Genomic DNA, 24380 nt, shown 5'->3' with positions numbered 1-24380 from the left:
TGGCCAGCTTCCCTTGCACACTGGGGGCTGTGGTGTCCCAAAGTGCTGCCCTGTGAGGAAGGACAGCAGTGCTGAGCAGTGAATCTCCACGATGTCCCCCACCCTGTTGTGTGAGTGTCTTGAGTTTGCACAGAGCCGATGTGGCCTCGTTGGGTGTGTGACCCTGGGGCAGTTCACTGAACCGCCAGGACCCTTGATTTTCTTTCTTTATTTTTTTGAGACAGAGTCTCACTGTGTCGCCCAGGCTGGAGTGCAGTGGCATGATCTCGGCTTACTACAACCTCTGCCTCCTGGGTTCAAGCGATTCTCCTGCCTCAGCCTCCCACATAGCTGGGACTATAGGTGTGTGCCACCATGCCCAGCTAATTTTTTTTTTTTCTTTTTTTGAGACAGAATTTCGCTCTGTCGCCCATGCTGGAGTGCAGTGGTGCGATCTCGGCTCACTGCAAGCTCCGCTCCCTGGGTTCACACCATTCTCCTGCCTCAGCCTCCCGAGTAGCTGGAACTACAGGCGCCCACCACCATGCCCAGCTAATTTTTTCTATTTTTTTAGTAGAGATGGGGTTTCACTGTGTTGGCCGGGATGGTCTCGATCTCCTGACCTTGTGATCTGCCCCCCTTGGCCTCCCAAAGTGCTGGGATTACAGGTGTGAGCCAATGCGCCTGGCCTAATATTTTTGTATTTTTAGTATAGATGGGGTTTCACCATGTTAGCCAGGATAGTCTTGATCTCCTGACCTTGTGATCTGCCCGCCTCAGCCTCCCAGAGTGCTGGGATTACAGGCATGAGCCACCGTGCCCGGCTGGACCCTTGATTTTCTTACCTGGGGAATCGGCATAAAGTGCCGCTTGCTGGTTGCAGGTTGTAAGCCTCACGAGAGGGTCTGGGTTTGGTTTGGTGGTCTGTATAGGCCTGCTGGGATGTGGCAGGCTAACAGACCTCAAGTGCTCTTGCCACCTGGCTGTGTGACCCCATTCACCCCCAGAACATCCTGTTGTCTCACACAGATGGCCCAGGAAACCCTAGTCCCTTCCATTCCTTCCTCATCTTCATGGACAGAGCTGGCCTCAGTCCCTGTTGTGACTGAGGCCCTGGTGTGCTGGGCTCTTCTCTCAGGCTTGGCACGACCCTCTGGGGGAGTTCCGTTTCACAGAGGGTGCCGCTGAGGCCCCGTCGGGTTGGCTCCCGGGGCTCCACTCCCGGGTGCGGCGCGGCCTGCCCTTCCCAGCCTGTTTCCTTCTGCTCCACTCCCGGGTGCGGCGCGGCCTGCCCTTCCCAGCCTGTTTCCTTCTGCTGCACTCCCGGGTGCGGCGCGGCCTGCCCTTCCCAGCCTGTTTCCTTCTGCTCCACTCCCGGGTGCGGCGCGGCCTGCCCTTCCCAGCCTGTTTCCTTCTGCTCCACTCCCGTGTGCGGCGCGGCCTGCCCTTCCCAACCTGTTTCCTTCTGCTCCACTCCCGGGTGCGGCGCGGCCTGCCCTTCCCAACCTGTTTCCTTGTGCTCCACTCCCGGGTGCGGCGCGGCCTGCCCTTCCCAACCTGTTTCCTTCTGCTGCACTCCCGGGTGCGGCGCGGCCTGCCCTTCCCAGCCTGTTTCCTTCTGCTCCACTCCCGGGTGCGGCGCGGCCTGCCCTTCCCCACCTGTTTCCTTCTGCTCCTTCGCTTCTCTGATCCGTGGGTTTCGCCGTTGCCTTGCCCCCTTTCTCGTTGAATTGCCACCTCCTTGGATTCAGTTTCAAGTCCTTGGTTATAGTGGCCTGGCCAAGAAAGCCCCTTCCTTGCTTAAAGAAGGGATGAGCCTGAGCCACAGTTTGTGCTGGGATTGGTGGGTGGCGTGCAAGGCACCCTCCCTTTCCTGACCCCTCTTTCTGCTGCATTGGCAGGTTCGGAGTGTTCAGTGGACACACGCTTGGCAGTGTAATTTCCACAGATCCTCTGAAGAGGTTCTTCAGTCATACCCTGACTCAGATACTCACTCACAGCCCTGTGCTGAAAGGTAGGCCCAGCGTGGAGGCTGTTCAGTTGCTACCCATTTTGGGGATTGCTGTTGCCTTGTTGCCTTGGTAACGCTGACTGGAGATGCCAGGAATTCTAGGACCTCTTTTTTGTCTGTCTTGAACCAGAGACTGGGTCCTCAGACGCCTGAGATTGTTACTAAATATCCTTTTACCTGAAAGGAACAGATTTTTATAAGAAAATTCAGAATTATGAGTGGACAAAATAATTGTCATTAAAATAGAAATATCTTTTTTGTTTGTTTGTTTGAGTCAGAGTCTCACTCACTTGCCCATGCTGCAGTGCAGTGGCGTGATCTCAGCTCACTGCAACCTCCGCCTCCCAGGTTCAAGCAATTCGCGTGGCTCAGCCTCTCGAGTAGCTGGGACTACAGGCGCCAACCACCACACCCGGTTAATTTTTTGTATTTTTAGTAGAGACTGGGTTTCACCATGTTGGCCAGGCTGGCCTCGAACTCCTGACCTTAGGTGCTCCGCCTGCCTTGGCTTCCCAGAGTGTCGAAGTGTTGGGATTACAGGTGTGAGCCACCACACCCAGCCTAAAATAGGAATACCTTTATTTTACTTATTTATTTATTTATTTATTTATTTATTTATTTATTTATTTGTTGGAGATGGAGTCTTGCTCTGTTGCCAGGCTGGAGTACAGTGGCGTGATTTGGGCTCACTGCAACCTCCATCTCCCGGGTTCAAACCATTCTCCTGCCTCAGCCTCCAAAGTAGCTGGGATTACAGGCATGTGCCACCATGCCCGGCTAATTTTTGTATTTTTAGTAGAGACGGGGTTTCACCATGTTGGCCAGGCTGGTCTCGAACTCCTAACCTCAGGTAATACGCCCGTCTCTGCCTCCCAAAATACTGGGATTACAGGCGTGAGCCACTGTGCCCAGCCGCTGTCTAGTCTTTTAAAACTTGGTGTTTGAGCATGCACATTCTCCTTCTGGAATACCTGATCACCCAGCACAACTCACGTTATTTTTCTGCTGGCTACCCTTGCCTTGCTGTGACTGTCATGGTTCTCAGCTAGACTCGGTGGCGCGTTTGATGGCCCAGGCATCGTCTGCCCAGTGGGTGTCCTGTTACCCATGTATGACAGACTGTTCCCAAGATTTCAATCTTATGAATAAGGCCACGATGAACACTTTGAGCTTTTTCTGTATCTAGCATATCCCCAGGGTAGATGCTCAGGCAGGAAACTGGTGGGAGATGAGGGATACACGGATGGCTCCCAACAGGTGCTGTGAGGTGCTCAGGAGTTTATCATCACTTGACTGAGCTGAGCTTCCTTTGAACAGCATCCCCACCATGATTGGTTTATTCACAGTTTATCTTATTTTATGTATTTATTTATTTTTTTGAGATAGAGTCTTACTCTGTTGCCCAGGCTGGAGTGCGGTGGTGCGATCTCAGCTCACTGCAACCTCTGCCTCCTGGGTTCAAGCTATTCCCTGCCTCAGCCTCCCAAGTAGCTGGAATTACAGGTGCCTGCCACCATGCCCAGCTACTTTTTGTATTTTGAGTAGAGACAGGGTTTCACCATCTTGGCCAGGCTGGTCTAGAACTCCTGACCTTGTGATCCACCCGCCTCGGCCTCCCAAAGTGCTGGGATTACAGGCGTGAGCCACCTAGCCTGACCTTATTGACAGTTTAAAAGTAGGAAAATTGAAATGCAGTTGGTACATTGGAAAATATTTATTGTGAATATGACAAAGCATTACAAGTAAGTAACCGGGCCTGAGAAACAGAATTGATGATATAGCAAATAGGCAACAAACAGGGAGATGGTGAACTTTAATAACTGAAAAAGTACATATTAAGACCTGTCTTCCCACTGAAGCTTTGAAACACAACTTTTTGGCCAGGAGCAGTGGCTCACGCCTGTAATCCCAGCATTTTGGGAGGCCGAGACGGGCGGGTCACGAGGTCAGAAGTTCGAGACCAGCCTGGCCAAAAGAGTGAAACCCCATCTCTACTAAAAAATACAAAAATTAGCTGGGCGTGGTGGTGGGCGCCTGTAGTCCCAGCTACTCGGGAGGCTGAGGCAGGAGAATCACTTGAACCCGAGAGGCAGAGCTTGCAGTGAGCCGAGATTGTACCACTGCACTCCAGCCTGGGTGACAGAGTGAGACTCAGCATCAAAAAAATAAAAATACAAAAAGTATCTGGGTATGGTGGCACACGCCTGTGGTCGCAGCTACTTGGGAGACTGAGGCAGGTGGATTGCTTGAGCCAGGGAGGTCGAGGCTGTGGTGAGCACTGCACTCCAGCCTGGGTGATAGTGAGACCCTGTCCAAAAACAAAACCTGTGGGCGGCAAGCCACCCAGGTGCTGAGGCAAGAGACCGAGGACACGAGCTGTTCCAGTATAATAAAATATAAAACAAGAATAGTTATACCAGATATAGATCTTAGATATGATTACATATGAATATCATTAATCATTAGTTGGTAGTAATTACTCTTTATTGCAATACTATAATAATCCTCGCTCTATAATCATAACCTAGGAAAAGCCAGGCCATACAGAGACAGGAGCTGAGGGGACATGGTGAGAATTGACCATAAGCCAAGAGTGCGAGCCTTCTGTTATGTCCGGAGAGGGCCACCAGAGGGCTCCTTGGTCTAGCGGTGACGCCAGCGTCTGGGAAGATGCCCGTCACCAAGCGGATCGTGGTCCAGCAGTAGCAAAAGTGTCAAGGAACAACACCCACTACTTAGCAGACCGGGAAAGGGAGTCTCCCTTTCCCCGGGGGAGTTTAGAGAAGACTCTGCTCCTCCACCTCTTGTGGATGGCCTGACATCAGTCAGGCTCACCCACAGTTATCCGGAGGCCTAATCGTCTCCCTGTGATGCTGTGCTTCAGTGGTCATGCTCCTAGTCCACCTTCATGTTCCATCCTGTACACCTGGCTCTGCCTTCTAGATAGCAGTAGCAAATTAGTGAAAGTACTAAAAGTCTCTGATATGCCAAAATAATGGCGTAAGCTGTCTTTGTCTCTGTCTCCTCTCCCTCTCTGCCTCGGCTGCCAGGCAGGGAAGGGCCCCCTGTCCAGTGGACACGTGACCTTACCTATCATTGGAGGTGACTCACACTCTTTACCCTGCCCCTTTTGCTTTGTATCCAATAAATAACAGCACAACCAGACATTCAAGGCCACTACCGGTCTCCGCGCATTGATGGTAGTGGTCCCCCGGGCCCAGCTGTCTTGTCTTTTATCTCTTTGTCTTGTATCTTTCTTTCTACACTCTCGTCGCTGCACACGGGGAGAGACCCACCGACCCTGTGGGGCTGGTCCCTACAAAAACCCACAACTTTTTGATCTCTGACTTGAAGTTTTTGTCTGTTTCTCCCCCTGCAGCATCTGATGCTGTTCAGATGCAGAGAGAGTGGAGCTTTGCGCGGACACACCCTCTGCTCACCGCACTGTACCGCAGGGTGAGTGGAGGTGGTATTATACCTGCTTCTGAGCTCGTGGCGGGGGGATTAAGATCTGCCGAGTACTTGTCATGCTGCCTGCCGTGGATGGCACATCGAGAGGTTCAGGGATGTCTGGTGAGATGTGGCTGTCTTCATCAAGGCCACCACTGAGGTCAGGAGATTGAACTTGTCACTTGGGCCAAGCCCCTCCTCCTTGAGATAGGGAGAATTCTCTCCAACCAGGTGCTGGCCACTGTGAGGGGAGAGACGCCACAGTGTGAGCTGTCACAGCTCCACGTGTTACCTTTGCAGTGGGAAGTGAGGGGGCTGCGGTGGCCACCGGCTGGGAGGAAGGTGAGGGGTCATCTGTCCCACAGTGGTTTGCTTGGATATTGAAGGGAGCGGATGCTTTTATTTCAGCTCTTAGTGATGCTGAGTGCAGAGGAGTTGGTTGGCCATTTGCAAGAAGTTCTGGAAACGCAGGAGGTTCACTGGCAGCGAGTGCTCTCCTTTGTGTCTGCCCTTGTTGTCTGCTTCCCAGAAGCGCAGCAGCTGCTTGAAGGTGAGCTTTTACGAGAGCCCGGTGGTGCTGGTCAAGAGTGTGTGTAGGGGCTGTCAGCAGAGTCCCAGCTGACTGTGCGTGAGCCTCTCAGTGAAGCCCTTCCCTACCTGCCCGGAACCTGCAGCGCCTCCTGTCGATGGAACGTTCTTCGGCAGACGCTTCCATAAGCACTGACTGCTGCTCTGAGAGGCCAGAGTGTCCACTGCTGCTTCATTCAGGTCTCTAGTGGTTTGCACTTGACTTGCTGTAATTGCTGTGTAGTCTTTTAAAACTTGGTGTTTGGGTGTGCACGGTCTCCTTCTGGAATACCTGATCACCCAGCATAACTCACGTCATGTTCCTGCTGGCTGCCCTTGCCTTGCTGTGACTGTGTCGTGGTTCTTAACTAGACTGGGTGGCGCGTTTGATGGCCCAGGCATTCGAGAGCTGCCAGCTGGACAGCATGGTCACTGCGTTCCTGGTGGTGCGCCAGGCAGCACTGGAGGGCCCCTCTGCGTTCCTGTCATATGCAGACTGGTTCAAGGTAAGTGACCTGCCGATCGGCTACCTAATACCTGATCTTCCCAGAAGGCCTGGGAGTGGGGACCATGCTGTCCCCACCTGACTCTCTGTCATGTGAGTGAGCAGCCTTGCTGTCAGCTTTGCCGAGTGGCCTTGGCAGATCTTCCTCTGCGTGTGCCGAGGAGCCTGGGTTCTCCCTGTCGGGGCCTCAGCTCCTTCCCCTGGTTTCCGTCTCACTTAGTTGACGGAGCCTCCTGCTGTCTTTTATAAGAAAATTAGTGAAATCAAGCCTGGACACCATAGTGAAACCTCATCTCCACCAAAAAAAAAAAAACAAAAAAACACATACACACAAAACAAAAACTACGCAGGTGTGGTGGCAGACACCTGTAGTCCTCGTTACTCGGGAGGCTGAGACGCAAGGATTACTTGAGCCTGGGAGATCAAGGCTGCAGTGAGCTGTGATTGCACCACTGTACTCCAGCCTGGGTGACAGAAGGAGACTCCATCCCAAAAAGAAAAAAAAGAAAATGAGTGAAATCAGGAAAGAGGGGACACAGAAGTGGATGCTGCTTTTTGCAGAGTATACAATGTCTCTTATTTTCCCTTTTTTTTTTTTTTTTGAGACGGAGTCTTCCTCTGTCGCCCAGGCTAGAGTGCAGTGGTACAGAAAGCTCACCTTCTCGGCTCACTGCAAACTCCGCTGCCCAGTTTCAAGCGATTCTCCTGCCTCAGCCTCCTGAGTAGCTGGGATTACAGGTGCGCACTACCACACCCAGCTCATTTTTGTATTTTTAGTAGAGACGGGGTTTCACCATGTTGGTCAGGCTGGTCTCTAACTCCTGACCTCATGATCCGCCCGTCTTGTCCTCCCAAAGTGCTGGGATTACAGGCATGAGCCAGCGCGCCTGGCCTTTCCTTTTTATTTATTTATTTATTTATTTTATTTATTTACTTATTTATTTTTTTGAGGCGGAGTCTCATTCTATCACTCATACTGGAGTGCAGTGGTGCGACCTCGGCTCACTGCAACCTCCTCCTCCTGGGTTCAAGCAATTCTCCTGCCTCAGCCTCCCGAGTAGCTGGGGTTACAGGCGTTCGCCACCACACCTGGCTAATTTTTAGTAGAGACAGGCTTTCATCATCTTGGTCAGGCTTTCATCATCTTGGTCAGGCTGGTCTCAAAATCCTGACCTTAAGTGGTCCGCCTCCCTCGGCCTCCCAAAGTGCAGGGATTACAGGCATGAGCCACCGCGCCCAGCCTTGCGTCTCTAATTTTCACGTAAGTCCTGAAACAAGTACTTCATTTCTTCAGCCGTATCACATATTCTTCCTTTTTCTTTGGAACACACACAGTGTTCTCTCTGACAGAAGTTTATGTAGCTGTTCCTGAACCTGAGTGGGCATTAGACTCGCCTGGAGGGGGCTTTGGAAATTAAGATCCAGGGCCCATTTGAGACTACTGAGTCTGAGCTCCTGAGACCTCAGGGATCCCTGGGCAACCCCTGTGAAAACCCCCAGTTCATGTGGGGAGTTGGGTGTATTTGAGATACCAGCTTTGAAGGACCGCCATGGTTTCTCTTTTAGTGCTTGTGAGTAAAGTTTCCATTTGAAGAGCTAATTTTTGTAGAAGTTTTGGGTTCGGGCCAGGTACAGTGGCTCATGCCTGTAATCTCAGCACTTTGGGAGGCCTAGGCAGGAGGATTGCTTGAGCCCAGGGGTTCAAGATCAGCCTGGGCAGCACAGTGAGACCCCGGTCTCTACAGAATGTAACAATTAGCTGGGTGTGATGGTAAGCACCTGTGGTCCTGGCTACTTACCGGCTGAGGCAGGATGATTACTTAAGCCGAGGAGGTTGAGGCTGCAATGAGCTGGGATTGCACTACTACACTCCAGCCTGGGAGACAGAGCAAGACTCTGTCTCAAAAAAGAAAAAAAAAAAAAAAAAAGTATTGAGTTTGCCTGCCATCACCACCTCGGTGAAGTAGTTGCCTCTTTGTAGGAGTCTCAGCTCCCTGAAATTTTCAAGGGCTGCGGTGCCTGCATCGCCATCGTGGCTGCGGTGCCTGCTCCCCGCAAGGCCTTCTGAGGAGCTGAGGCTGCACAGGAGGCTGAGCCGCATCTGCTTGTGTTGGGAGAAGGTGGTGACTGGTGCAGTGTCAACTCACTTCTATTCCTTAAAGTTCCTTCTCACCTGCCCTCAGGCTCTCCCCAGCTCTGCCCAGTTAGCCTGGGGCTTCCACTAAACTAAGAGGAGAGGTGTTTGTTCTGTCCTTAGTGAGGCGCTGAGAGATTAGTGCCAGAATCCACCTGGTGCTCTTGGGTCAGGAGTTGGTGGGTCTCCCCGAGCCGCGGCTCAGGTGTCTCCCTGGGCTGCTTTTTCTTCGGTTCCAGAGGCGACAGTTGGGAGAGGAATACTCTGAAGTGCTGTGTTGGTGGTGGTGTTTTGGTTTTGTTTGCTTTTCTTTTACCTTTTCAAATCAACTTTATCAAAATATAGTTTAAATGAAATAATGAAAGGTATCCAATTTAAGTGTACCATTAAATGAGGTTTTTTGTTTTTTTCTGTTTGTGTTTTCTTTTAAGAGACTGGGTGTTGCCCAGGCTGGAGTGCAGTGGCATGATCATAGCTCACTGCAGCCTTTACCTCCTGCCTCCGCTTCCAGAGTAACTGGGACTATAGGTGTGTGCCACCACACCCAGCTAATTAAAAAAATTTTTTTTGTAAATACAGTGTCACACCGTGTTGCTCAGGCTGGTCTCAGATTCCTGGCCTCATGCGATCCCCCCACCTTAACCCCTGAAGTACTGGAATTACAGGCATGAGCCACCATGTCCAGATAGTTAGATGAGTTTTGATAAATGTATATATGCATATTCAGTGTTTGAACATCTGTTTTTGTTATGTTTTGTTTTGTTTTTGAGATGGAGTCCCCCTCTGTCACCAGGCTGGAGTGTAACTCCCACCTCCTGGGTTCAAGCGATTCTCCTGTTTCAGCCTCCTGAGTTGCTGGGACTACAGGTGCCTGCCACCACACCTGGCTAATTTTTGTAATCTTGGTAGAAATGGGGTCTCACCATGTTGGCCAGGATGGTCTCGATCTCTTGACTTTGTCATCCGCCCCACTTAGCCTCCCAAAGTGCTGGGATTACAGGCATGAGCCAACGCACTTGGCCTGAACATCTGTTTTAATTTTTACTTTTGAGGGCAAATACCGGCACTGTGGGAGGACGAGGTGGGCAGATTGCTTGAGCCGAGTAGTTCAAGACCACCCTGGGCAACATGGCAAAACCCCATCTCTACCAAAAATACAAAATTTAGCTGGTATGGTGGCAGGTGCCTGTAATCCCAGCTACTCAGAAGACTGAGGCAGGAGAATTGCTTGAACCCGGAACGCGCAGGTTGCAGTGAGCCAAGATCAGACCACTGCACTCCAGCCTGGGCAACGGAGCAAGACCCCGTCTCAAAAAAAAAATGTTTTTTTTACTTTTAGGAAATGTTAATATAAATAGACCAAATGATCGTGAGTTTGAGCCCTTTGGGGTAATTAATATAATTCTCAGCATATCACATTATGTAGTTAAATGTAATTTGTGGGGTTTTTTTGTTTTTTTGAGGCAAGGTCTCTGTTCTGTCTCCCAGGTTGGGATGTGGTGGTGTGATCATGGCTCACTGCCGTCTCAACCTTCCAGGCTCAAATGATCCTCCCACCTCAACTTCCCGAGCAGCTGAGGCCGCAGGTGTATGTCACCACACCTGGCTAATTATTAAAAAATTTTTTGTGGACATAGTGTCTCACTATGTTGCCCTGGCTGGTCTTTTTTTTTTTTTTTTTAGATGGAGTTTCACTCTTGTTGCCCAGGCTGGAGTGCACTGGTGCGACCTTGGCTTATGGTAACCACCTCCCGGGTTCATGCCATTCTCCTGCCTCAGCCTCCTGAGTAGCTGGGACTACAGGCGCCTGCCACCACACACGGCTAATTTTTTGTATTTTTAGTAGAGACAGGGTTTCACCGGGTTAGCCAGGATGGTCTCGATCTCCTGAACTTGTGATCTGCCCGCCTCGGCCTCCCAAAGTGTTGGGATCACAGGCGCTAGCCACCGCGCCCGGCCGTCCTGGCTGGTCTTGAGCTCCTGGGCTGAAGTGATCTTCCTGCCTCAACCTCCCAAAGTGTTGGAATTACGGGAGTGAGCCACTGCACCCAGCCATTAAGTGTAATTTTTTTCAAAGAGAGCAAACAGAACTGCCTTTTGTCCCAGCAACTCTAAAAATGGCTGCTGTGACCCCACGTCTGGCTTGCGCACGTCACTTAGATGCTTTACAGAAATGCCTTTGGCGACGGGTCGGGACTGTTCCTGCTGCGGCCAGTGACCATCTGGCTCACTGTTAATTGAGTGAACGTTGCCAAGAGACAGGAGCAGTTGTGTTGTGGATGGCTGAATGGAGGGTGATAAGGCATGGTGTGCTTGGTGGGAGAATTTCAGGTTGAAACTGGGTGCTGATGTTTTGAGAAGGGAACCCTTGAGTGGTCTCAGGTTTTATTTAAATTTTTAACTGGCAAGTATTGAGCTGCTTTCCTGGTATTTGGCACAGACAGTTCATGTCTCTGAGCTTTGTTTTTCCGTGACTCTGTCCCTCTCAGAGACATTTGACAAGCGTTATCAGCATTTTCCGCTTTTTATCTAATGGCTTTTTGGGTCTGTCTGCATGATGATAACATTCAAAAGAATCTACACATGGTCAGGCGTGATAGTTCATGCCTGTAATCCCAGCACTTTGGAAGGCCGAGGTGGGTGGATCGCTTGAGGTCAGGAGTTTGAGACCAGCCTGGCCAACATGGCAAAACCTCATCTCTACTAAAAAGACAAAAATTAGCTAGGTCAGACGTGGTGGCTCATGTCTGTAATCCCAGCACTTTGGGAGGCCAAGGTATCACCTGAGGTCAGGAGTTCAAGAGTAGCCTGGCCAACACGATGAAACCCTGTCTCTAGTAAAAACACAAAATTAGCCAGGCATGGTGGTGCACACCTGTAATCCCAGCTACTCAGGAGGCTGAGGCAGGAGAATCGTTTGAACCTGGGAGGCAGAGGTTACGGTAAGCCGAGATTACGCCACTGCGCTCCAGCCTGGGTGACAGAGTGAGGCTTTGTCTCAGAAAAAAGGAAAAAAAACCGGGCTTGGTGGCGCGTGCTTGTAGTCCCAGCTACTTGGGAGGCAGAGGTGGGAGAATCACTTGAACCCGGGAGGCAGAGGTTGCGGTGAGCCCTGATTGCACCATTGCACTCCAGCCTGGGTGACAGAGTGAGACTCTCTCTCTCAAAAAAAAAAAAAAAAAAAAAAATAGCTAGGAGTGGTAGCAAATGCCTGTAATCTCAGCTACTAGGGAGGCAGGAGAATTGTTCAAACCTGGGGGGGCGGACGTTGCAGTGAGCCAAGATGGCACCACTGCACTCCAGCCTGGGCGACAGAGCGAGACTCTGTCTCCAAAAAAAACAAAAAACAAAAAAAACACACAATTTTGCACGCTTTCAGAAAGACCAAGGTGAGCCTTCAGTTCACGTTGGAGTTCAGGTTTCCTGATAGATGGTAACTTGCTGAGGTTTCACCAGGATGTCCTGTGGTCTCACGTGGGGCTAGGGCGGCAGGAGCTCGTCTGGTTTTGCAGGTAAGCGGTTCAGTGTTCACAGAGGCCCACATTCTGTCTGCAGGTTCACTATGACGCGTTCAGGGCCATGCCCATGTAAAATCTCCTTCCTTCCCTGACTCACTGCAGCCCCCAGGACTTTGCTGCAGCCCCCTTCGTTCCTGGGAGGGTTTGCTCATGTTCCTGGCTTGCTCTGCTAGGGTCTTGTAGCTTCATTGTCTGAGGGGTGGCCCTCCTTGGCCTGTGTTCCTTACCCACCTCTCTTGCAGTGATCTGTCCACTGGTGGATGAGGTTAGAAGTTAAAGTGTGTTCAGAAGTGGCTTCATCCCACAAAATCAATTTGTTTGCTGTGCACAAACACTTCTTAGGGCATTTAGCAAATTGTACCCCTAAGGATCCCAAAAGGATCCCATAGTTAGTGTTTGTTATAGCTAATGATTTTTAACTGTTTTTCTTTGAATAACTTTTAGATCGTCTCTTCAGTCAAAGCGCAGTCGTGACATCTGTAAATGTATGAACCACAATGACTTTTTGGTGTTTCTCTTTTTTCCTTTTTGTTTAGGAGGCCGACTAGAGCAGCCGCCCGGACACTGCCTAGGTGGGCTTCACACTCTTCACACAGGACACTGTCTAGGTGGTGCAGCCGCACCTGGCTGTCCTGGGCTTCACGCTCTTCTCTCCACACAGGCCTCCTTTGGGAGCACGCGAGGCTACCATGGCTGCAGCAAGAAGGCCCTGGTCTTCCTGTTTACGTTCTTGTCAGACCTCGTGCCTTTTGAGTCTCCCCGGTACCTGCAGGTGAGAAGCTGGCTGCCACATCCATGATTTCTGGTGCTTCGCTCACCTGCTGCGTCTGAGGACTGCCTTGGCCTCCCCAAGAGCCTCCTGCAGATCTGCTCTGAGCCTCTCAGCCAGGCCCTTCCCCTTCCCCTTCCCCAAGCCGTTTATGGTGAAACAACACAAACATTGCAACTGGAGGTGTCCACATGGACACACAGTGAGTGCGTGTGTGCCAGTCAAGGCAACTGCTAAGAAACCCTTTTCTCATCTAGGCCAAGGAGGTGGGTAGATACATTATGTCACTGTTCAGTCTCCCTCAAAACAGTGAGCAGGTCTGAGTGGTGACGTGGAGAGATGTTCTCAGCACCCAGTTACGCAGGAAGAGCGGGTTGTACTCCAGTGAGGGTTTTAGGATCTCATGTTTGCTTTTTTTTTTTTTTTTTTTTTAATTTCACGTGGGGGTTTTTTTTGTTTTTTTGTTTTTTGGGGGTTTTTTTTGAGACAGTCTCACTCTGTTGCCTAGGCTAGAGTGCAGTGTTGCCATCATAGCTCACTGTAGCCTAGACCTCCCAGGTCAAGCAGTTCTCCCACCTCAGCCTCCTGAGTAGTTGGGACTACAGGTGCATGCCAGCAAACCTGGCTGTTTTTTCTTTTTTTCTTTTTTTTAGTACAGATGGGGTCTTGCTGTGTTGCCCAGGCTGGCCTTGAACTGAGCTCAAGTGATCCTTCCGCCTTGGCCTCCCAAAGTTCTGGGATTACAGGCGTGAGCCACTGTGCCCAGCCTGACCCTCATCTTTTAAGAAAATTGGCCAGGCGTGGTGGCTCACACCTGTAACCCAGCACTTTTGGAGGCTGAGGAGGGCAGATCACTTGAGGTCAGGAGTTCGAGACCAGCCTGACCAATGTGGAGAAACCCCCTGTCTACTGAAAATACAAAATTAGCCTGGCGTGGTAGCTCATGCCTGTAGTCCTAGCTACTCAGGAGGCTGAGGCAGGAGAATTGCTTGAACCCGGGAGGTGGAGGTTGCAGTGAGCCGAGACTGCACCATTGCACTCCAGCCTGGGCAATAAGAGCAAAACTCCCTCTCAAAAGAAAAAAACACGCTATGTCCCCTCTGTCCCCTTTGACCAGGAAGCCAAAGGCATGGAGCTGCAGGCGGGCCGGGGCTGGTTCCTGCTGCTGCTGCTAGGATTGCACATCCCTGGTTCCCCCAGTGAGCCGCCCTGGACTTGCAGGACCAACTACATTAGGGTTTCTTGATTTTTCACCTGGGGAAGCAACCTTCTATTGTGTTTTTTTTTTTTTTTTTTTTTTTGGAAATGGAGTCTCACTGTGTCACCCAGGCTGGAGTGCAGTGGCGTGATCTCGGCTCACTGCAAGCTCCGCCTCCTGGGTTCCCGCCATTCTCCTGCCTCAGTCTCCCGAGTAGCTGGGACTACTGGTGCCCGCCACTACGCCCCGCTAATTTTTTTGTATTTTTAGTAGAGACAGGGTTTCACCATGTTAGCCGGGATGGTCTCCATCTCCTGACCTCGTGATTTGCTCGCCTCAGCCTCCAAAAGTGCTGGGATTACAGGTGTAAGCCACTGCGCCCGGCTTGTGTTTTAATTTTACTAATGGTTTGCTTTGCATACTCATAAGTCTGTAAAGGGCTGTGTTTCTCTACTCAGCACTGTGGATGTTGGAAGTGAATTGTGGCCTCCCTGGAGTCCCAGGCAGTTCCCAGACTAACGGTGCTGCACTCTGCTATCTATCCTCAGGTGCACATTCTCCACCCACCCCTGGTTCCCAGCAAGTACCGCTCCCTCCTCACAGACTACATCTCATTGGCCAAGACACGGCTGGCCGACCTCAAGGCAAGCTGTCCCTCCATGCCCACTCCTCACACCTGTCCCAGCAGAAACTGCTTTGTTTTCTTGTGCTCATTCTGTCTCTTCCCTGAAGGTTTCTATAGAAAACATGGGACTCTACGAGGATTTGTCATCAGCTGGGGACATTACTGAGGTAATGTTGCTTGAGCCCTGCAGGGTCTCAGCCAGTCACGCCCACCATGCAAAGGTCCAGTTTCTTTTGACTCTTGAGTTGAGTTTTTCAGCCTTCCCAGTCTCATGTCTGGTCTTGCCTCGGGCGCAGCTGGGGGCGAGGCTCTGCGGGCCTCTGTGTTGCCGTGTCCCACCTTGTGTGTCCCCAGCATTGGCAGGGAAAGGGTTACTGTGTGGTGGAGCGAAGTGCCTCAGGCTGCAGGACATTTGTCCTTTTGGGAGATCTTGGTTCCTGTGGGGTTGAATGGAGAGGTGGTTCGTCATGTTTTTCTCTGAATCACAGAAAAGTGTTAACTTTTTTTTTTTTTTTGGAGATGCAGTCTTGGTCTGTCACCAGGCTGGAGTGCAGTGGCGCAATCTCGGCTCACTGCAACCTCTGCCTCCTGGGTTCACGCCATTCTCCTACCTCAGCCTCCAGAGTAGTTGGGACTACAGGAGCCGCCACCACGCCCGGCTAATTTTTTTGTATTTTTAATAGAGTCAGGGTTTCGCCATGTTAGCCAGAATGGTCTCAATCTCCTGACCTTGTGATCCACCCGCCTTGGCCTCTCAAAGTGCTGAGATTACAGGCGCCCGCCACCACACCCGGCTAATTTTTTAATTTTTTTTAGTAGAGACGAGGTTTCACCGTGTTAGCCAGGATGATCTCGATCTCTTGGCCTCGTGATCCGCCCGCCTTGGCCTCCCAAAGTGCTGGGATTATAGGTGTGAGCCACCGCGCCTGGCCAAGTGTTAACTGTTTTTATAGCAGCCAAATGTCAGATGGTCATGTGATATGTGTGGGTCACTAATGAAAACATTCTTTTTTTTTTTGAGATGGAGTCTCGCTCTGTGGCCCAGGCTGGAGTGCAGTGGCGCAGTCTCGGCTCACTGCAAGCTCCGCCTCCTGGGTTCACGCCATTCTCCTGCCTCAGCCTCCCGAGTAGCCTATAGTGGGCCTACAGACGCCTGCCACCACGCCTGGCTAATTTTTTGTATATTTTTAGTAGAGATGGGGTTTCACCACGTTAGCCAGTATGGTCTCGATCTCCTGACCTCGTGATCCACCCGTCTCAGCCTCCCAAAGTGCTGGGATTACAGGCGTGAGCCACCACGGCCGGCCTAATGAAAACATTCTTTACTTTTTACTTTTTTTGTTGTTGTTGTTGAGACGGAGTCTCGCTCTGTCGCCCTGGCTGGAGTGCAGTGGTGCGATCTCAGCTCACTGCAAGCTCCGCCTCCCGGGTTCACACCATTCTCCTGCCTCAGCCTCTCCAGTAGCTCAGACTACAGGCAACTGCCACCACACCCAGCTAATTTTTTTGTATTTTTTTAGTAGAGATGGGGTTTCACCATGTTAGCCAGGATGGTCTCAATCTCCTGACCTCGTGATCTGCCCGCCTTGGCCTCCCAAAGTCCTGGGATTACAGGCATGAGCCACTGCGCCCGGCCTATTCTTTTTTTTTTTCTTTTTTTGGAATGGAGTCTCGTTCTGTTGCCCAGGCTGGAGTGCAGTGGCGCAGTCTCAGCTCACTGCAAGCTCCGCCTTCCGGGTTCATGCCATTCTCCTGCCTCAGCCTCCCGAGTAGCTGGGACTACAGGCACCCGCCACCACGCCAGGCTAATTTTGTGTGTTTTTAGTAGAGATGGGGTTTCACCGTGTTAGCCAGGATGGTCTCGGTCTCCTGACCTCGTGATCTGTCTGCCTCGGTCTCCCAAAGTGCTGAGATTACAGGCGTGAGCCACTGCGCCTGGCCCTCCATTCTTTACTTTTTAAGACCTTTTTATTTTAAAGTTACGAGTTACTGAAGAACACTTATAGGTGACATTAAAGCGTTAGGTGAAAATATTTAATACAATTTTCCATTTATAATTTATTCCTGTTTATAAATTACTTTTTTTTTTTTTTTGAGGTAGGATCTTGTTCTGTTCACCAGGCTGAAGTATAGTGCCGTGATCACAGCTCAGTGCAGCCTCAAACTCCTGGGTTGAAACGATCTCACCTTGACCTCCCGAGTAACTGGGAGTACAAGCGTGCGCCACCATGCCTGGCTGGTTTCTAAAATTTTTTGTAGACGTAGGGTCTCCCTGTGTGGCCCAGACTGGTCTTAAACTCCTGGGCTCAAGTGATCCTTCCGCCTTGGCCTCCCAAAATGCTGGGATTACAGATGTGAGCCGCCGCGCCTGGCCTCAGAATGTTTTTTTTTGATGCAGGGACTTCCCCTGTTGCCCAGGCTGCAGTAGGGTAGCACGATGATGGCTCACTGGAGCCTTGATTTCCTGGGCACAGGCAATCCTTCCACCTCCACGTCCTGAGTAGCTGGGACCACTGGCTCATGCCTCTACACCTGGCTAATGTTTTTGTATTTTTTTAGAGATGAGATGTCATCATGTTGCCCAGGCCGGCCTTGAACTCCTTGGGCTTAAGCAGTCTGCCCCGCTTAGCCTCTCAAAGCACTGGGTTTATAGACATGAGCCATGGCACCTAACCCTCGTAATTTTTTTTAATCTCAAAAATTAAGTCTCTACTCCTTCCCACCTAGAAATCTTTACTTTCAAGTCTTTCCTAGAGGCAGGAAAGAGGCTCACGGCAGGCTCTCAGCAGAGCTGAGCTCTCGAGGACAGCCGCACATCACCGGGTCAGAACCTTGTGTGTGTGGAGGTGGCAGTGTCATCCTCCCCTGTCGTGCTGGTATTTTGGGACATTGTGGAGTGCTCCAGGGCCCCTGCTGTGCGCACACCATGTGGGCCTTTACCTTTAATGTGTACAGAGCCTTTCAGCAAGGAAGCACAGGTTGAGTGTGGCCTTCACTGCTCAGTCTTTTCTTTAAAGTCCTCTGTTCTTTTTCCTTTCCTCCCTGTATGGGAACCAGCCCCACAGCCAAGCTCTTCAGGATGTTGAAAAGGCCATCATGGTGTTTGAGCATACGGGGAAAATCCCAGTCACCGTCATGGAGGCCAGGTAGGCTGGGCTGCCCAAAAGGCCGCTAGCAGCTGCAGTGTCTGCAGACTGCGCTCTGATGCCTGCAGGGTGTGCAGACTCCACTCTGATGCCTGTCAGCGTCTGGGGCTCTTTGGAGTGTGTCCCATTTCTGCCCAGAGCCGCATGGGGCAGGTTGGCCACTGTCTATTCAGAGAGAGACAGGAGTCAGGGCTGTAAATCGAGGATCCTGCCGTTAAGGGATACGGGGTGAGGTCAAGAGCTGTGCATTTGCTGTGAAACATTTTTTCCTCTGTAAAAGCAGGTGATGCCCCTCCCGTGCTGAAGCAGCCAACAGGAACTGCTGATTGAGGAGCTTGCACTGGGAGGGAAGACAGTGGGGCCATGATGTTTTTTTTTTATCAATGCCTTCTTTGTGACCAATATGGAGTCAGTAACAGAGAGCTGAATAGCACAGCTTTATTGAATTTGGTGTGATCCCAAAACATCTTGAATTCTGGTGGTTACACATGTGGATGAGCTGATTGCAGCTCGCAGGGTTTTGAAATTTAGCTCCAAGGAAATTGCCCCAAATGGACCTTACATGGTCCTCGTGGCCTCAGTTTGATCCAGGCTCCACGTTCAAGCCCAGGGAGCAGGCCGAATGTGGTCCTGATTCCCACGGACTCAGGGCTGGGCTAGCACGGCCTGCCCTACACATGCCTTGTCCCGGAACTGTGCACCAGAAGACTTCATAATGCATCGTGGCTTTGGAGTAAGCCCTTGCAGTCCACTCTCTGAAACACCGGTCACCGTCTGTGCGAATTGCCTTCTCGCTGCTCTGACTGACGCACTGTCTGCTTCTCTGTGTTGCAGCATATTCAGGAGGCCTTACTACGTGTCCCACTTCCTCCCTGCCCTGCTCACACCTCGAGTGGTCAGTATGCGTCTCCATGAGTTTGTGACCAGTTGTGTAGAAAGCAAGGACTTTCCTTGTCAGCCTCTCTCAGGTCTCTTCTCTTCCCACAGCTCCCCAAAGTCCCTGACTCCCGTGTGGCGTTTATAGAGTCTCTGAAGAGGTATGCAGCAATGGCTAGAAGGGGATGACTGTACTTCCAGGTTTCTTCTGACAATGCGAAGAATTGTGGATCTTCTGTAGAGAAATTTGTTTGACCACTGATGTGTTTTATTGGTAAAATATTGGCTCCAAAATTGGTTGGTTACTTTTTTTTTTTTTTTTTAGTTGGAGTCTCACTCTGTCACCCAGGCTTGGAGTACAGAGGTGAGATCTTGGCTCACTGCAACCTCCACATCTTAGGTTCAAGCGATTCTCTTGCTTCAGCCTCCTGAGTAGCTGGGATTACAATCCTGTGCCTGGCTAATTCTGGCTAATTTTTTTTTTTTTTTTTTTTTTTTTTTTTTTTTTTATGGAGTCTCGCTCTGTCGCCCAGGCTGGAGTGCAATTGCACAATCTTGGCTCACTGCAAGCTCTGCCTCCTGGGTTGGAGCAATTCTCCTGCCTCAGCCTCCTGAGTAGCTGGGATTATAGGTATGCACCACCACGCCCTGCTAATTTTTGTATTTTTAGTACAGACAGGGTTTTGCCATATTGGCCAGGTGGTTCTCAAACTCCTGAGCTCAGAAGATGATCTACCCACCTCATCCTCCCAGAGTGCTGGGATTACAGATGTGAGCCACCGCTCCTGGCCATTTTTTTTTTTTTTTTGAGATGAAGTCTCACTCTGTTGCCCAGGCTGGAGTGCAGTGGTGCGATCTTGGCTCACTGCACCCTCCACCTCCTGGGTTCAAGGAATTCTCCTGCCTCAGCCTCCTGAGTAGCTGGGATTACAGGCGCGCACCACCACGCCCGGCTAATTTTTGTATTTTTAGTAGAGATGGGGTTTCACCATGTTAGTCAGGCTGGTCTTGAACTCCTGGGCTCAAGCGATCTGCCCACCTCGGCCTCCCAAAGTGCTGGGATTATAGGCGTGAGCTACCGCACCCGGCTGCATCATTCTTCAGTGAAAGAAAATGTTTCAGTACCTAATGATTGTGCAGAGAGGAGAACTGAAGGAAAATGAAGGAGCTCTGGGAAAGCCTCATGCTGCAGAACTTGAGAGTAGACCTGGAAGTTATTGTTTAGAATAATAAGGTATCCTTGGATCACTTACATTGCAGGCTTCTAGTAAGAAAGTTGGTTGGTATCAACCAACTTTGGAAGAAATAGGAAAGTATAAGTCCTATATTCCAGCAAAATTTATGAAGTTCTGGGACCTGTAAGAAGATAAACACAAAGAGCCTTTTTTTTTCTTTTTTTGTATTTTTGTATTTTTAGTAGAGACAGGGTTTCACTATGTTGGCCAGACTGGTCTCAAACTCCTGATCTTGTGATCCACCCACCTCGGCCTCCCAAAGTGCTGGGATTGCAAGCGTGAGCCACCATGCTCTGCAAAAATCATTTTTTAAATCTTAAAATAAGTTTATTCTCTGGGATCCTTACTTTCATTTGTTTTGAGACAGGGTCCCACTCTGTCACCCAGGCTGGAATGCAGCGGTGCAGTCATGGCTTACTACAGCCTTGACCTCCTGGGCTTCAACAGTCCTTCCCCCTCCGCCTCCCAAGTAGCTGGGTCTAGAGGCGTGCTCCACCACACCCAGCCAGCCTTGATCTCCTGGGCTTCAACAATCCTTCCCCCTCCGCCTCCCAAGTAACAGGGTCTAGAGGCGCGATCCACCACACCTGGCCAGCCTTGACCTCCTGGGTTTCAACAATCCTTCCCCCTCTGCCTCCCAAGTAGCTGGGTCTAGAGGCGCGCTCCACCACACCCAGCCATTTTGTAAATGCTTTGAGGACACGGATTTTCGCTGTGTTGCCCAGGCTTCTCTCTCTCTTGGCCTCAAATAATCCTCCTGCTTCAACTTCCCAAAGTGCTGGGATTACAAATATGAGCCACTGTACCTGGCTTACCCTTTATCATGTTAAGAAAGTTCCCTCTTACTAATTTGCTAAGGATTTTTAGCATGAACTAATACCTTTTATTTTTATTTTTTAATTTATTTTTTGAGTCGGAGTCTCGCTTTGTCAGCCAGTCTGGAGTGCAGTGGCGCAATCTCGGCTCACTGCAAGCTCCGCCTTCTGGGTTCATGCCATTCTCCCACCTCAGCCTACCAAGTAGCTGAGACTGCAGGCGCCCGCCACCACGCCCGGCTAATTTTGTTTTTGTATTTTTAGTAGACACAGGGTTTCACTGTGTTAGCCAGGATGGTCTCAATCTCCTGACCTCCTGATCTGCCTGCCTCGGCCTCCCAAAGTGCTGGGATTACAGGCGGGATCCACCGCGCCTGGCCCAATTTTGCATATTTTTAATGACACGAACTAAACATTTTTCTTAGTATTATTCATTAAAATTAACAAAGATTCATGTTTTGCTGGGCGTGGTGGCTCACGCCTGTAATCCCAGCACTTTGGGAGGCTGAGGCAGGTCAATCACAAGGTCACGAGTTCGAGGCCAGCCTGGTGAACATGGTGAAACTCCGTCTCTACTAAAAATACAAAAAATTAGCTGGGCCTGGTGGCAGGCGCCTGTAATCCCTCCTACTCGGGAGGGTGAGGCAGGAGAATTGCTTGAACCTGGGAGGCAGAGGTTGTAGTGAGCCGAGATCGCACCACTGCACTCCAGTGTGGATGATAGTGGGAGACTCTGTCTCAAAAAAAAAAAAAAAAAAAAAGAAAGAAAAAAACAAAGATTCGTGTTTTGAATTTGGAAATTACCAAAAATTGTATGAGAGAAATAGAAATAATTTATAATTTTACTGCCCAGGGATAATCACTGGTGGTATTTTGTGGTCTAGCTCCTTAGATATTAATATATGATTAATATGATATATTTTGAAACAGTGCTTTTTAAATCTATATATATTTTTTAATCTTTTTTTGTAAAAACAGGCTCATACTGTACACAGTATAATTTACTTAAATTTAATATGTTATTTTATAATAGATTTGGGGATTGTAATCTTGAATTAATTTAAGCCATAGCTGACTTAATTGTATTGTTTTCCTGTGATCCAGAGCAGATAAAATCCCCCCATCTCTGTACTCCACCTACTGTCAGGCCTGCTCCGCTGCTGAAGAAAAGCCAGAAGGTAAGTTCCTGGGCCGCTTGTCCCCTCTGGGACTTGTGCTTTTCCATTTTCCTAACCTTGAGTGTCTGTTGTGCTACACCACCCGAGTGAGCTCGGGGGTGGCTGTGCCAGCTCAAGCCGGTGCTGTGGGTACAGGGTCCGCCCACCATGCTGACGCCCAGTGCCAGCTGTGGCACAGACTCTTATCTGGGGGTCCTGAAGAATCACTTAGCACCTTCCGGAAAGGAGTGTGTGCAGTGCACAGCCCCACTTTGTCACTCGTCATCTTCCTGTGGGCTGCACTGAGGTGTTTGTACAGGCTTCAGACTCGGGTGCTCTCTCAGCAGCCACCTTGGGGCCCACAGCGCTGGCTCGAGCCTGCCGTAGGGAGTGTCATGCAGCACTTTTCTGTTGCACAGTGCAGGTAGGAGTAGAAGTCAGGTTCTTTTGGCCTCTGGGGAGCAGTGGTGCAGCTGTCGGTCAGATCTACGCCCTCATTGGGAATCCGTGAAAGGCTGCACTCAGGCAGCAGTGGGAGATGCCATCATGAGGCTGGTTTTTCTTGCAGTGTGTGGCTTTATCTCCAGTGGAAGCCAGCATCTCCCTGTGGGAGCCGCTCTGAGCTGAAGACGTAGATCTGAGGCTGCTGCTTCCCTGTGGGTTTTTTTTTTTTTTTTTTTTTTTTTTTTGAGACAGAGTCTCGCTCTGTGGCTCTGGACTGCAGTGGTGCAATTTTGGCTCGCTGAAACCTCTGCCCCCTGGGTTCAAGCAGTTCTCCTGCCTCAGCCTCTGTAATAGCTGGGATTATAGGCACGCACTACTACGCCTTGCTAGTTTTTGTATTTTTAGTAGAGATGGGGTTTCGCCATGTTGGACAAGCTGGTCTCGAACTCCTGACCTCAACTGATCCGCCTGCGTCGGCCTTTCAAAGTGCTGGGATTACAGGCGTGAGCAACCGTACCCAGCCCCTTGTGTGCTCTTCTAGATCCCCTTCCACCTACAGGGCCAGGGAGGCTCGTTGAGTTTTTTTTTTTTTTTTTTTTTTTTTTTTTTTGAGACAGAGTCTCGCTCTGTTGCCCAGGCTGGAGTGCAGTGGTGCAATCTCAGCTCACTGTAAGCTCCGCCTCCCAGGTTCACGCCATTCTCCTGCCTCAGCCTCCCGAGTGGCTGGGACTACAGGCGCCCGCCACCACACCCGGCTAATTTTTTGTATTTTTGGTAGAGACGGGGTTTCACCATGTTAGCCAGAATGGTCTCAATCTCCTGACCTCGTGATCCACCCGCCTCGGCCTCCCACAGTGCTGGGATTACAGGCGGGAGCCCCCATGCCCGGCCGACCCGCCCTGAGAGCATGACCTCTCAGTTGTGCTGGGGATGCCACAGGGGCCTCAGGGCTGTGTACCCTGCGGTGTGAGGCGTTTGCTTCTCTTGAGAGGTGTCCTCCTTCCCCCAGGATCCTCCTTCCCCTGGGGTCCACTTGTTCTTAGCTTTTGGTGGCTTCCAGAATGGTTTCTAATCATTTGTCTGATGAGGCTTATGCGCAGACTCCTAGAGCCTATGATTTCTAGAGCCTGTGATTTCTGGTTTCATTTTGGCTGTGGCTGTGCATAGCAGTGCATTTTCATGCTTGTGTCTTCTCCAGCAACCCCAGAACTTGAAGGTTTTTTACTTTAAAAACATATGCAGCGTATCTTCCTTTTTATATTGAAAGTGGTGGCCGGGCGCAGTGGCTCATGCCCGTAATCCCAGCACTTTGAGAGGCCAAGGCGGGCAAATCATGAGGTCAGGAGATCGAGACCATCTTGGCCAACGTGGTGAAATCCCGTCTCTACTAAAAATACAAAAAATTAGCTGGATGTGGTGGTGCGTGCCTGTAGTCCCAGCTACTCGGGAGGCTGAGGCAGGATGATTTGAACCCGGGAGGCGGAGGTTACAGTGAGCCGAGATCGCACCACTGCTCTCCAGCCTGGTGACAGAGCAAGAGTCCATCTCAAAAAAAAAAAAAAAAAAAAAAAAAGTTTGAGGAACCAGGGGACTAAATGGTCACCTATCCGTGATCCTGTCCCCACCCTCGCCAGCCCTCGATCCTCCTTGTTTTCTTCCGTGTGTATGCTTCTCACAGTGGTGGAGTGGTATTGATGGTGCACACAGAACCGCTTTTTTTCTTAAACTTGTTTATAAATGTAATTTTTTATGAAACTTGTTTATAATTGTAATTTTCGATGTGGCATCCAGCATCAGGGAAAACACCTCATTTACCTCCTCAGAGACTCCCAGTCCCTCCGTCTGCCACACACAGCAGCTTGGAAGTTCACAGCTCTGTATTTGACTGTGTGAAGTTTCTGTTTTTGCAGTGAAGAGTCCTGTTGAGTGTCTTTCCATCTGGTCTCTTCCT

At 50.4% G+C, this 24380-nt stretch overlaps 1 protein-coding gene across 29 annotated transcripts in view; it reads left to right on the top strand.

Annotated features, from left to right (window-relative positions):
- Window positions 1-24380, top strand: part of FANCA (FA complementation group A) — an 83919-nt gene that overhangs the window by 22120 nt on the left and 37419 nt on the right. For 25 of the 29 annotated variants that reach the window (XR_010152486.1, XR_010152490.1, XR_010152485.1 and 22 more), the window contains 11 exons: window positions 1881-1993; window positions 5370-5446; window positions 5849-5990; window positions 6380-6513; window positions 12826-12936; window positions 14680-14775; window positions 14864-14923; window positions 17814-17902; window positions 18737-18797; window positions 18890-18939; window positions 21933-22006. Coding sequence is in view for 12 of the 29 variants with exons in the window: in XM_016930417.4 (XP_016785906.3) it covers window positions 1881-1993; window positions 5370-5446; window positions 5849-5990; window positions 6380-6513; window positions 12826-12936; window positions 14680-14775; window positions 14864-14923; window positions 17814-17902; window positions 18737-18797; window positions 18890-18939; window positions 21933-22006 (1007 nt within the window). In the remaining 17 variants the exon portion in view is untranslated. Of the gene's footprint in view, window positions 1-1880; window positions 1994-5369; window positions 5447-5848; window positions 5991-6379; window positions 6514-12700; window positions 12737-12825; window positions 12937-14679; window positions 14776-14863; window positions 14924-17813; window positions 17903-18736; window positions 18798-18889; window positions 18940-21932; window positions 22007-24380 lie in introns of all 29 variants that reach the window. The other 4 variants (XM_016930419.4, XM_063797526.1, XR_010152499.1 and 1 more) reach the window with 3 other exon arrangements.

Source organism: Pan troglodytes, chromosome 18 (assembly GCF_028858775.2).
Source record: "Pan troglodytes isolate AG18354 chromosome 18, NHGRI_mPanTro3-v2.0_pri, whole genome shotgun sequence".
Classification (NCBI taxonomy): Eukaryota; Metazoa; Chordata; class Mammalia; order Primates; family Hominidae; genus Pan; species Pan troglodytes.
This window is presented reverse-complemented; position numbering and strand designations above follow the sequence as displayed.